General features: G+C 35.7%; 1 protein-coding gene across 3 annotated transcripts; it reads right to left on the bottom strand.

The window, feature by feature from the left end:
* Window positions 1-807: 807 nt before the first annotated feature.
* On the bottom strand, window positions 808-14,520 carry LOC112452907 (actin-related protein 5). 3 transcript variants are annotated; one of them, XR_003040552.1, is made up of 10 exons: window positions 14,203-14,520; window positions 13,992-14,120; window positions 13,335-13,649; window positions 12,973-13,253; window positions 12,648-12,866; window positions 12,275-12,573; window positions 11,979-12,159; window positions 11,282-11,907; window positions 2,124-2,225; window positions 808-1,676 (listed from the first exon to the last, which is right to left on the bottom strand). XR_003040552.1 is itself a non-coding variant. In XM_025013356.1 (9 exons), the coding sequence occupies exons 2-8, from the start codon at window positions 14,098-14,100 to the stop codon at window positions 11,284-11,286; spliced, it is 2,028 nt and encodes a 675-aa protein (XP_024869124.1). In that variant the 5' UTR covers window positions 14,101-14,138; window positions 14,203-14,520; the 3' UTR covers window positions 808-2,225; window positions 11,282-11,283. The 3 variants fall into 3 exon arrangements, 2 of the variants coding, with proteins under 2 accessions (XP_024869124.1, XP_024869123.1); XM_025013356.1 differs by having other exon boundaries at window positions 808-2,225; window positions 13,992-14,138; XM_025013355.1 differs by having other exon boundaries at window positions 808-2,225.
* Window positions 14,521-14,589: the final 69 nt, after the last annotated feature.

Below are 14,589 nucleotides of genomic sequence, written 5' to 3'. Positions count from 1 at the left end.
TAGAATTGGGAATAAATCTCAAAGTGCACGCATCTTAAACGCGGCCGTCGCTCTTCGAGCTAATCGAAATCCGAGATAACTGCGACCACACGTGTAAATGCAATTCATCAATAATTGCGCGTTAAGCACGCGCGAAACCGCGTTGTAGAGCTACAAAAGGTACACAAATCGAAAGAAGCTATATATATTTGCGCTAGCGTGCCTCGAACCCCCTTATTGTGCGGTTCTCTCTTTTCTCTTTTTTTCTTTCCCTTCTCTCTTTTTATCTCTTAGACTCTTCCTTTCAGCGATCTAATTTTCACATCGTGAAATGATCAAAATGATCCTGCGCGCGTATGCCTGAGGCTTTCGATTTAAAGGAGGATGCGAAGTCACCTGGGCAAGACTGATCTTTATCGTAACGAACTACAAGATACGAAATGTTTATTCTCTTTCTTCCTTTTTGTCTATTTTGTTTTCTCCTCATTATATTCTTTCTTGTTCTTTCTGATTTCTATTTGAGGCGCATGTAAGCGCGCTTAAAAGAGGATAGTGCGATAGAGTCTTTCATTGATGAAGAAGAGCCGCGTAAAAATGCATATGTTCGTGGACGAAATGAGTTAAGTAACCGGGCAGTTGGTTAACGTAATCCATCGTTTCATTAATTAACGTGTAGTTAATTAATCAAGCGACTGGTCGCATTGATTAAAATTTAATGAGCGATTAAGTTAATTACGCGTGAAAAATTGTGAACGCGCGATTTTTGGTTCGCAATTATGTTGAGGAACGAGGTGCAATGAGAGAAAGCAATTGATCTTTTTTTTTTGTCGGCTAGTCATTGGGCAGCTCTACGAGATATTAAGTGTACTACAAAGCTGTGATTAAAGCCTCCGTGCATATGACCGCGCAGCTCCTAATTATAGTGATATAAATATATATATATATATATATATTTTGTAGTTTATTATAAATATGTAAGTAAAAGTGAAATTAGATAGCCTTAGGAATATTTAAACATCGCAGTTCCGGTCGATCGGTTAATTATTCACTCACGATCTCTTTCTTTTTTTTTCTTTTCCCTTTTCTTCGTTTTAGACGCATACCTTCGCAGTGTTGGGCAAAGACATATATATGTAGGTATCATAAGTTATCGGGAGGACTCGCAATTTGTGCGAGTGTTTAAAGAGAGTTTTATATATATACGAGTGCGCGCGGGGCGCGGGTTTACGTTTTATAAATTTTTATATAACGATCGTACTGTTTGAAATAGATGCTTGCTTTTTCAGAGAAACTACTCTTATCTTATCTAATGCGCTTTAAGCTGATTTATTTGCCAATCCGAAACGAATTGTCAGTCGTTGATGCGCGCAATTTACGAAGGCTATTTGTTTTTCTGTTTATGATATTTAAATATGGTCGCGCAAATAGGAGATAATGTACGTGCGTGCATTCGTTTAATCAGCAAAAGAGCTTGTTTACTTGCGTTCTTAAACGTTAAGACTGGAATTGCACAAAACGATTGTTTCGAAATTTCAATTACGGGCGACAAATTCGCAATCTAAAAAAAGATCGCGCTCGCCAACGGCAACGATTCCCAATGCTTAGAAAAATGCGAGCGTCGCGATTGCATCTCTCCAGTGAATGCGATGACCGGCAAATTTCAGCCAGAAACGATCGTAGTCAGTAACATCAGCGTCCTGAAAAATGTAGTGAGATTTTTAACTGTGTTAGCTGTTAGCCAATACGTATAGAATTAGGAGCTATTTCAGACAGTATGTCGCGTACATATAGGCTGTATGCGTATATTTTTTAGGATTGCCCAGCACTGACGTATCGAAACTCTCGAATCCGGTAAATAACGATCTCACACACACCGACCGCTTTTTTTTTCCTCGCGGACGTATCTTCGAGTTCTGGTATTCGCGACATGTATATCAAAAAAATGTGTATTTTCGTAAGAAGGAAGGGAGGGTGGGGAGGTGGAAGACAGGTCCTTCCTTCGGGAGAGCCCTCGTCGGACCAATACATATGTATATATGGCAGATAAAAATGAAGAAAAAAAAAGAAAAAAAAAGGAAGATGACGTTTCTGCGGCGCTTCTAAAGCGCGGAAAAAATACGTCTACAAGTGCTATATATACTTACACATAACGCGCGAGACGAGCGAATACTTCGACGTAGAATGCGAGATTGCACATTTTCTTTGTTCATTCACCTCGATTTTCCTGCCTTCCCTGGTGTCCATGTCTACAAATTTTTTTCTTTTTAGTTATCAGACAATTTCGATGCTTTTTATTACCCCCTTTTTTTATTTAGATAAGCGTGAAAGATCTTTTAATTTTATGTATGATTAAGTATTCGAAATGATTGTCTTTGTCAAAAGATAGCGTGCTAAGTCGCGGATATGTGTATTTATGATGGAGATAACTCTAACGCCTGACCGAAATCGTAGATGATTGACATTAAAAAGTTCGAGAATTGTAATATCAACTCTTTGTTCTACTTTCCTCCCGCTCGTGACTAAGATGGATACTCATTGGCTTATTTCTGTTCTCTACGACTGATATTCCTTATGACGTCTTGGAATTATTTCCGGTATTTCGAAAGTCGATTATCGTCGCGACGGAGACCTCGCACGACTTAATATTAATTCGCTCTTTCCACTTTGCGTTACAACGTCAGAGATCAATTGATCTTACATCAATCATCGATCTGGCGTAAGATTGCTAAGATCAATCTTATTATTTGTACGAAAAATTCGACGTTAGGGTATCCTGGTCATCGTATTATCGAGGATGCGAGAATATGTGACAGGCCGTCGCGAATCGCAATGAAAGGGAAAGAGACGACTCGTGAACTTTGCAATTTTGAAAATTCTGAGAGCACCTTGTAACATAGTGTAATCGATAAGGGAATCAAAAGACGTATTGCGCTGGGGAGACAGGGGCGTAAAAGCTTCCACGTGAAACGGTTCGGCAAGTTACCGCGTAGCGAATTTCACGGTTCTTTGCGAGCATTGGCGATTTTATTACGAATACGAGAGATCGAGAGCGACTTTTGTATCCTCAAGTCATGCAGTTTTATCTGAATAGTAATCGTATGTTAATTCCCGTCATTGCGATAACGAGCGTGTTTAGCTGAAGAAATTGTTATAGCTTGTGATACTCGATATATATAATCTGCTGGATCTAATGATCGATTCGATTGCCATTCAGCTCCTGCACAAATGCTGTCTTCGCTGAATATGCGTTAATATCTAACGACGTCGTTAGGAAATACACAGTAGGTACTGGTCTTTTTTACGTAAACGTGGCTAGGTTTCTTCAACAAAATTTCAACCGCGCAAAAATCGACAAATGACAAACGAACTTTCTATATTTTTGTGGTTTTATGAAATTATTGTACGGAGAGCAATACAATAAGGGGCAGCGATTATATTCTGAGTTTTCGATTCTGGGTGAAACAATATTCACGTGAAGAATATTAAATTATTTGACCTAATAACAACAATATTCGTGAAAAATTGTAATACATGAAGAAATGTAATATAAATCATTATATGTAAAGCATTAAATGTAAAAGAGATAGTATCAACTCATTTTGTGAATGTTTTGCTGCATATTCTTAACGTATGCAAAACGCGTCTGTTAACCAAGTATTTTGGACAATATGTCTTTGTGATGAAGATACATTTTATAAGTTTCCGTAAAAAAGTCATGTACAATATACTTGCTATTAAAAATTGGCTGGTCAGATTTATGTCTGTGATTATATTTTATTACATTAATTTACATTGCCAGTGGCATTAAAAATTTTTATTTGGAATCGGGAGCGCAAAGTTGATATTTAATTTAATTTTAATTATGGTATTTAATTTTAACTTCCGAAAGATATACGAGCAACAAAAATGTGTACTCATGTAAATTTTTATCTAACATTAGTGATCATATCCTGTGATTTTATATTAAATTTAGTGCTACTTAGTTTCCAGGATAGCGATATTCTGCAGTGTAATCGTTATATTATCTATCCACATTTTTTATTTTGCAGTGCGGAAGAAAGACGATTATTACAGATAATAGTAAACGAGCGATAAAGAATGGGTAATCTAGCTATCTATAAATAAAGATTTTGAGATTGCTGTATCGTTTAGCTTTTCGCGCATTTGAAATATAAATGCTGTTATTTGCCATTCATTACAGTATTAGGTATTTTCTCACATTTTTATTATCTAAGCAACTTGTAAAGAAATTAGTTTTCAAAATTCATTATATAGGGTAAACTCGGGTAAGATGGCCAACCTATGTTCTTTCAATCTATAGCTCGCCATGAAACATCGAATGAACACGGGTTGGCCATCTTTCCTGTATAGCCATCTTACCCGAGTTTACCCTATTTATATAATATCAATGAATAATATTCATTATATATTTAATGTTATTGTATTTTGTAAAATATATAATAATTTATATAAAATATTTGTATCTAATGAATCATTTACTATAATTTATGAGATTATGCATATATAGGATATATATCCTACAGTCTAAGGATTTGTTTTATGCAAAGCATAGATTCATGAAATTCTTCCGCACTTTTCTCAAATTATCGTGTCAATGACGATTAATTAATTTTTACTACAATATCTCTGTCATTTCATAAAATTGATAGCTGTGTTATATTGGAAGAGATGTAAATGAGAGTTATCTTTAACGACTTTATTTTTAGATTCTTCCATCGTTATTATGTTCAGTTCTCGCTAAAAAAAAAGTACTAAAAGAAAAGTTATTTTAATCAAATGCATAATAAAATAATTTATTTTAATTTGACCGATAGATAAATTAATGAATGAAGATTCGAGGTATTAAAGATTGGAGTATCGACACTTATAATTATCTTTTTAAATTATTTCTTGCTATCGTGAAAATTTAATTGAAATACCTCATAAACTCTTCCTTATAGATATATAATTTTACGCTCATTTCTCAGTGACGTTGCTCTCTTGCGTTTGAACATGATAGATCGGTGATATTGATAGCAAATGCAACTAGCGATCGCAATGCGTTAAACAACAAAAATCATCATGCGTTAAATTAAATGAATGTCAGTTTGTGGATTCTAGGATGCCATACAGTCATGGAGATAAGAAGATTTCGAGTCATGACAAAAATTGGTTTTACGTCGAGGGTGGAAAGGTGTTGATGTTAAGTTATCTGCGTAATTTGCAAAATCTTACACAATCGTATTTAGAATAAGAAACAAAAAATTTTAAATATTTTACTATATTTTGGAATTCTCAAGTCGTATCTTTTCTAGTAGTATAGTATATCCCATTAGAACATTTATTTATATACTATGTTGTTTATGTGTAACATATGCAACCATATGTTTCTATAATTTAATAATGAAATGAGGAATGAAATATATATTATATACATAACATATATGTATATGTGTGTGTGAAAAAAAGTGATTTTTTTACGTATAGAGATTTACGTTCGTTGTATATTTTTTAATGTATTATTTTTCTGTATAGATTTTTTATATACAGAATATAATCGATACGTTTTGTTATGTTTCATATAAAATTGAATTTTGCTGGACCTTTAAAAGTATTATTATCTACTATAATACTCGTAAAAAATGTCTTTTATATAGAAATAAATAATTTTAATCGTATTTTTGTATTCTAAATTGAGAATAAAAAATCGTGCGGCAGTTACATTGCGATAAAAAAAAACAAGGAATTATCATCTTTGAAACCGCGAGTAAATTAACATAAAAAAGATACGGTTCGACGAACTATTATAATTGTACAATTCTATTGGAATACTCTTATATCGTTATGCTATTTTGTCGATCGATTTATTACAAAAGTTCTTCATTTCATTATAGATATGTATTATGGCATTTTTTTCCTTATTTAAAGTAACATAATATGCATATTCAGGCAAGAGAAAGAGGAAGGAAACGAAACGTAGAAAGCATGTGATCAAAAGGAAACACACATTTGAGAAAAATATTATATTCATTTCACGATTGTGATTGTGAGACTGTTTAACTTTTTGTTCCCCATTTTTTGCAGCGCGCATACGACAATATCAACTAACGAACTAATCGATCGATTATTAGATAAAAATCTTGGAACGCTCTATATTTGTCAATGTTAGATAGTTCGTCTTCGTTACGTTGATTAGCTATCATCTCGAATGTATCACGTACTCTAATATCCTAAATACTCTTATACAATTTAGCTGGTAGTTGCACGTATCTTCCTGATGCATCCTTTCAGTGAATTTAAACCGAAATGTGGAACTATTGGTGGTGGCACCCTTACCAAACTTCTCCTATACACATATACAGAGTCGTCCTTGGAAATATTGCCATTTTCTGAAATTTGCATTATTCATTGGAAAAGGAAAAACGGATCTCCGTTGCGATATTTTTTTTCACGCATGTAACTATGTTCGATCTCTTATTAAATCAGAGAAGATGTCAGCCAGGAAAGGACCAATTTGATAATCGGCGTTTCGGTTTACGCGTGAGAGGGATTAGATACGTTTCTCTGAATGCTCCAATGAATAGCAATACCATAGAAGAAAGCGACAATGTTTTAACGGACCACGTTTCATTCCCGATACTTTAAAAAGCCAGTTCCTGGTCCGACTACCTTTACCAAGTGCTATATCGTGCCGTGCGATCGACTCCGTACTTTGTGATAGCCCTGGTAAGCGCACCTGGGCTAACGTTTTATACCCTCGCGTCGCCTGGCACGAGCAGCACGTGATGTAATTAAACCTGACTTTCATAGTAGGGGATTCGATCGAGGAAGGTCTCGCAGGAGGGGCGGGTATGGATGATAAAAGAAACAAAAAAGAAAAGAAGGAATTCGAACTTCCGAATTTAACGAAATCGGTCTCGGAATCCGACGAACGAAGGGGTTAAGGGGTAAGACACTTAAAAAACCGAACACGGAGGGAACTTGACGAAGCAGAGAAAAGATGGGGGAGAAGGGGGGAATTAAATTGATAATGCTCGCGTCGCTCGACATTGCGCCTGTACCATTTTGCTTCTTTAGCAGAGTACAATGCCATTTATTTTTGTAATACGTTTACGTAGGATAGCTCTTATTTTTATAGGGGTTTACTGTGCTACCGTAAGTCTTATAGAGGCCTGCGTAATAAAGTAGTGTAGGAATTTTTGTAGGTGTCGCAGAGTCCACGGTGGAATATATATACATATATATATATATTAAGAAAAAAAAAGGGACACGCACTTCTAGTACTGGCTTTAGTTTGGAACGGACACGGAGACGCGCGACATATACACACCCACACATACACGAATACGTAGCAGATAAACTATTGTCAGGGCAATGATTCTCAAAGCAATCTTTCCGCGGGCGAGTGAAGCAGGGAGTGGAAAGAGGATGGGAGGGATCTGGCAGGGATATTTCCGCGTGAGGGAAGAATATTAGCGCAACATTGAATTACAGCAATAAAGGGATATTCCTCGGCGGGTGGCGGTCGCGACAAAATAGGCGCTCCGTTTTTCTTTTTATTCCCGAGGGATGGAGAATAGTCGCCGAAGCGACTATACGCGCGTCGCTCTTTTCCGTCATCGAGGCGGTGGATCGTTTTGACTCGAGCGGTTCGTTTGAGCCCCACGCGCCCCGAACTAGATTTAATACGAATGTAAAAGAGATGTACAAAGTGTACCGGCGCGCGTCAAGCGGATCGCTCGAGGGGAAAGGACGTAAACACAAGAAGGCACGTCGGGATTGAACAACCACGTTGAGAGATACAAAATGTCACGTTAGCGTTTCCGAATCGCAGTAGAAATAATCGATTCGACAAGAGACATTAGACGGAGACGGAAACGACGAAAACGGACGCATTTCGCCGTTTAGACGGCGTTCCGTCGGCTTTCTCCTTTTATTTGAGATATATTGATATTTTTGTAGCGACCCGACAAGAGATTTGAAACACTTTTCGCATGCACGAAATCTGCACATGTATATACTGCATATAACAACGGTCTTCCTCGTCCAACGATATTTTTTTTGCAACGACGGCGGGAGTGCGCGCTTTGCATTCACTCTTTACAGCTTCACCGTCGCACTTTCGCAATAATAATGCACAGAGGTGATAGATCACGATGTAAGGGAGGTCCACAATATGTTTATGGAAAAGTTCTATGTAGTTCGAGACGTTCTACGAACGTACGTTTTAAAGTAAGATTTTTCGTGGATCATAATTTACATATGATACTAGTCCTGTTACGTATATGTCTTAAGTTTGGAAACGAGATACGAGATTGATTTGTGAAATCGGGAATAGTTTTCGAATTTTTATACACGGTAATGTTAACGTTGTCCGTCATATTATCATGTTCGTTATATAATTATTTCCTAGCTCGCTCTAAATGTATCTCACCGTTAACTTCCGATCACCGTATACCGTATTACGTTGATTCTCTCCTACGAGCTGTGAAGGGTTAATACATGTTAAATCTGGTCTATCGGGGGGGGTGCTAAGAGTCACCAGGCCGTAAGTACAAGCGTAAGTTCTTCTCTATCGCTAATAATTCTCTCAACTCGAGTTTTTGAACGGTGCCTAAAAGCCTTGATATTAAAAAAAAAAAAGGACGAACGAAAGCAAGTCCGGAATTGCGTGTCGTCGAATCCTTGGCGAGTAACGGGTGGGTATAAGGGAAGTGGAAGGAGCAAGGGTTGCTGGTTAGCCGCGGTATTTCACGTACCCGCGTCAGCAATATCGTGTAAAAAAAAAAAATCACACAGGAGGAACAAAATTATGAATACGACGATAAGATATACCTATGTACCGTCGATGCGTAGAAAGTATCATGTCACGTGTTATATACACCCGCAAGTGTGTATGTATGTACGTACGTATGTATGTATGGTGTAAACAAGGGGATTATCGTAGCGCTCCGTTAAGGGAGAATAAAGTATATATATATATATATATAACTGAAAGGAAATAATAAACGCTACCGAACTAATATAAACGACAATGAAGATGTAGGTAGATCTACGCCGATTTATGTATGTACGTAAAGTAAAATGTAAGAATCGCGAGTAACGTGCACTTTTGTAATAGTCATTTTGCGAAAAACGATGAAAAAAAAAATATATATATATACAACAGAAGAAACAAGACAGACGATATAGCAGAGATAATAAAAAGTTGAACGCTTGGTATAACATAGTTTTTATCGACATATCCTATCCGAACACATCCTCCTTACGTACATACTGCATACCTAGTTATTATTGCAGATACATGTTACATATAGGATATTTTATGAACAAACGATACTAATATAATTACGATTATTATTATTGTAATTATTTTGATTATCACATCATTAGCGGATATTATTAATTATTATTGTCACCATAATTAACGCGGCGGGTATAGGTGCGTATAATATAAAAATGGTACAACTAAGGCAAGCATGTGTTGTACATAGCTGTCACAATCTTTGCCCCCCACCATACGAATACATATACATAAATATATATGTATATATATACAAATGCATACAGCCATTATATTGCAGAAAAAAAAAACATTAACCGTTGTTGTACTAGTTATTATTGTGAATTATTATTATTATTATTACTTTTCATCCTTATATTATTATCATTATCGTTATTACTATTATCGTCATTATGATTATTGTTATCATTGCCATCATTGTCATAATTATCATCGTCACCGTCATCGTTGTCGCGGCGTCAATTTAACGCTACGTATTACTTTTAATGTTACATTATTGTTGACGGAAGTAGCCCCTCACTTATAGCATATGCGGATCAAAAGTTGTATTTATTTGCAGATTGGATTCTACCTCAATCTTATTGTAAACAAAACTACCCAAGTGTCCTCCACGCCTATCCTTCCATTCTCTGAATGAAAATTTCATAAGATATAGCGCGTCGTTACAGGCGAGAGATATTGATTTACAGCGACCTCAAACTGTGATAGTTGTAATGGATATTTAAATTAAGTTTTTTTTTGCGCTGTATCGAGGTACATATAACTCATCGGTGAATCTTGCGAACGAAATACACGTCTGTAAGCTCATTACATGATTATGTGTGATAAACGTGGCATGAAATCATCAATTATTATGTGAATATACCATTTAGAACTTCGTTATCTTACATCAGGGTTGTTTTTAAGAATTATATTAATTTTGTAATGAGCTTTGTAATTTTCGTTTGCAAATATTTGGAACACTGTACGCTTTTAATATTAGATTTATGTTGTACTGTTTTAATAGAAAGTATTTATATATATCTCAACTTATTTCGGCATGTTGCCTATATGTAAAACTAAAATATGTATTTTATGCAGAAGATTCTAAAAAAAAATATCTTATACATGATAGTGATGTGTACATCACGTTTGTATTTTGTGCATCGTGAGTACGCAATATTGTGTAAAACACAGAATTGTTTTTTCTTTAACTTGATCAAATATGCCCTATGAACAAATGCTGTGCACTTGTGATCTAAGAGTTTGTGATGTCATCGCGCACGATATGAGTTTTTCTTTCTTCGTTCTACGTCAGATTAAGTTCAAGCAGCCGCGAAAATTGAAGCGTTACATCGCGGTATGGGTTCCTTTATTAATACGTTGCGCAAGAATTAGTAGTGTTAGTTGTAACTGCCTATGGGGCCTCGATGATTTCAGTGTATTATTATATTGTGATGTTAGCTTAAGCTCTCGCGGACCGAGATCGGAGATTTGTAACTGAGGTTGCTGTAAAATCAATCTTATCGCTAAGGTGAGGGATCACTTTCATAATTTTTTAGGCTACACGAAAAACGCCCAGAAGCCGATGTCGATTGTCCTCGAAAAAAATAAGAAAAGTAAAACGTATCCCGCGTAATTGTGTTGAATGGCGAAATGCGATGTTTGGGAACTGTATATTGTGATCAGCAAACAGACTACAATGTAGTTTGTTCGTAATAAAATGAACAAACAAAAATACTTGTGTAATAAAGTAGGTATCCATGAACAAAAGTTGGTCATATCTTTTGCTAATATCCATACAATAATAAAAACCTATCATTCGTATATACCATGGTCGAACTGTATTTTATACATTTATAAGCTTTATATTTGCTAAAATCTTGCCAACAAGGTAAGTATTTGAAATGTTTCACATATATATGCTTTTTTTATTTAATTATATTTAACTAGTTCGATAAGTATAAACACATAATAAAAAAAAGTAAATGTACATATTAAAACTTGCGAATTAAATACCTTTATTCAATTTCCACATCAACCACGGCATCCTCCACGATTACTTGCTCGGATGTTACAGGCACTTGTATCATCGGCAAGGGATCGGGCGATCGGGTATAAGTATTACTTGTCGAGTGTTCTTTGAAATACTCCCCACCTTTCTCCTCGTATTCCTTGCGGCTGACCAAATATTCAGGAAAATTGCCATTTAGACCGAAATCTCTTGCACCGTACCAGGCATCCAAGCTGGTATTTTTCGCAATATTCACTTGAAAGTTCGATCCGAAAGGTCTCATTTCGCGCAATTCACGTTTTAATCTTTCCAATAATCCTGGGAAAGCTGTTGATCCACCGGTAAGAAACACATTGCTCACAAGACGCGTTTGCTCATCAGGAGTGTACTGTTTTAAAACAAATTCAATTGTCTCGGCAATCCCAGCTTCTACAGAACCAATCATAGACGGTTGAAACGACAATTCTGGCGCCCGTAGACGTTCTACGCCTACATGAAGCTGATGAGTTTCTCCAGGAACCATTGGAACGCTAGATCCGGCACTATCAAATTCTGGATCGTGATGACGTAAAACATCTTCCAATTCCAACAGTTTCTCCTGTTCTAATTCCGAATCTGAATCGCCACCTTCCTACAAAAAATAAAACACATCTTTAAATAAAATATCAATTTGCATAACTTCGCAGATAAGAAGGTATATACCCTATTTATAACTTTGTACACGTCCCAGTCTTCGTCTCGCATACCAAAATCATCATCGCGCTTTTCTTTTTTCGCTAATTGGCTAATTATGCGCATCCTCTCCTGTGCGGCGGCTGTTCTTCGCTTCGCCATGTCTTGCCTCCGTTGTCTCTTTGCCATACGTTTATCTAATATATCTTGTCTATAACAAATAAAGATTTAATAATTTCTTAATAGATAAATATATACACAATGGATATACAGTTGTATATAATTATTTTATTAATTAAAGTTTATAAAATTGTTTGAGAAATTACCTTTTTTTTCTAACCCCAGCAATCCATTCATCAAAATCTTGCTGATCCTTAGGTTGAAGGCTTGATTTAATTTTAGGTTTTTCTTCCATTATAATATTTTCCTCTTGTGAATTAGCAGCAACGATTTTCTGTCTAGTCCTTTCTACTTTTGCTTGTAAATTATTAATCATTTTTATTAAATCAGCCTCGTTCGCAAGAGAGTAGGATTTCAATGCTCGGCCAAATTCATCGATTTCACCTTCTTCTAGAAGATCTTGGACTGCTAGCAATTGATTAAGTTGCTCTTCATCTTCTGCTAACTGTAAATAGATGCATAATTAAACATCGCATATAAGTAATGATACTACATATAAATAAAACTATGAATACCAACTCTTTCCTCCCTCTTTCTTGCATTAATTTCCATCAGTCGCCGTGCTAATTCCCGTTTTCTCTCTTTTTGTTGCTCAAGCGTTAGACCAGGAGCAGTAGTGGGTGCAATATATGGTAATTGCACTCTTAAAACATGTGTGTCATAATAATCTACATCTGCCCACTTGGATAATTCTTCCTGGTAGTTTAAAGCAATCATCGAATGCTCGTGTATCAACTCCTGGCGATTATGAAACAGATATTTAGTAATTGTTGAAAAATACAAAATACGAAATATGGATATCCACTCTTTATTCTTTCATTTCACTGTAATATATGATATGTACCTCTGCTCGACTAAGCGTTATTGCATTGACGTGTACTGGATATTTCAATTGAAGGAGTTTATGCATGTACGACGTGATATGATATCCACCAACGTTGATCCTTCTCGCGTTCATGGCATCCGCTTTCCCATCCAATATCGGTATTATGTGAGTCGTATGATAACCTACGCTAACTATCAGACCATCAGGTGGGCAATTATTGTGCTGATACGAAAATAAACAGTCGATTCCATATGCCACCGATGGTACATTATAACATTCAAATAATAATTCTGCCATCACTGAAATGTATATTTAACATGTAGGGTTTATAGAAATTTATTAAAAATTAAAAATGGCAACATAAATTGCTATCTACTTACAGTTACGAGAATAGTTGGGATTCAGAAATGCTTCTGTTAATATAATTGGGTGATTTACGCTACCCTCTGTATCAATACCCATGTGTGTGAAAGTATAATCAAATATCTGTTCTTGGGCCTCAAAATGTGTCACTACATTCCGATCGAATTGAGTCTTCAATTGAAATCGAACAGCTTCGATGTTTGCTATGTCATTCCCTACTTGAGGTTCTCCATCTTTCTTGCCACGTTCCTTCCTTGGTTTTGCTATAAGATTCTTGAATATCAACTGTGGTTCCTTTTCAGTAGCCCAACCGACTCTACAATTGTAGGACCCTAATGTCAAACAGCATTGTTTAATTTATGGAATGTGCAACATAATTAGACTATATCGCTCATTTGCTATAACAATAATAACTCAAAAACCCAAGTTTTTCAGAAAATAAACAATGATTTAAATGTTTTGCAATCATTAAAATTTTGTAATATTTATAAAAAATATGATTTTGACATACCGACAGCTAATTGTAGAGAAATAAAATCTAGCTATATCTAGCTATATGTTAGATATGTTGAATATCTTCATATCTTTATTCAATTGAACTCTCACTGTTCTTTTGCTCAAAAATGACAATTGTTGTAACAAAAGAGTGATACTACAAAGACATTACAAATTACCATTGTCAATCACAAGTGGCGTACACTCGGATTTCACTCGCTCCGGATAAAGATGTATTATGTCCGGTACGGCCTTTATATCTTTCAATTCAATTAATTCTATTTCCATTCTGTCAGCTTGGAATACACCTTGTAAACATTTAGTTTCTATTATCAATGTGAAAGAAATCGAAAGTCGATGGCAATGATGGGGAGAGAATGACAGTACTACCTCAGAACGCGAAAATAGTGAATTTCTTATTTTTCTTCTTGATAAATGACAGCTCTCGATCCCCTAATTCCAAAAGTTGTAAACTAATTGAACTTTAATTGCCTCTAAAATCAGACAGAGAGAAAACAGAGAGAAAACTGAAGACAGACATGCGGCGTTTTACATGAAACTCGTTTACTAGCGCCTCTACGTGAACAAAACATTGAACTATGTAGTGACGGATATTTTCGACGGGTAATACATGTTCACGATCTTCAATGCTATTTCAAATCATTCGACTCGAGTAATATACTGGCTGCATTCCGATATTCACTGTCAGTAGTGAACATCTATATTTTACGTCACGTATATACTATAAGATTTTCAGTACTGAAAGTTGTTGACAGT

This window comes from Temnothorax curvispinosus, unplaced genomic scaffold (assembly GCF_003070985.1).
Source record: "Temnothorax curvispinosus isolate PA1 unplaced genomic scaffold, ASM307098v1 QBEX01003817.1, whole genome shotgun sequence".
Taxonomy (NCBI): Eukaryota; Metazoa; Arthropoda; class Insecta; order Hymenoptera; family Formicidae; genus Temnothorax; species Temnothorax curvispinosus.
Note: the sequence above shows the minus strand (reverse complement) of the source record. Positions and strands in the feature narration are given on the sequence as shown.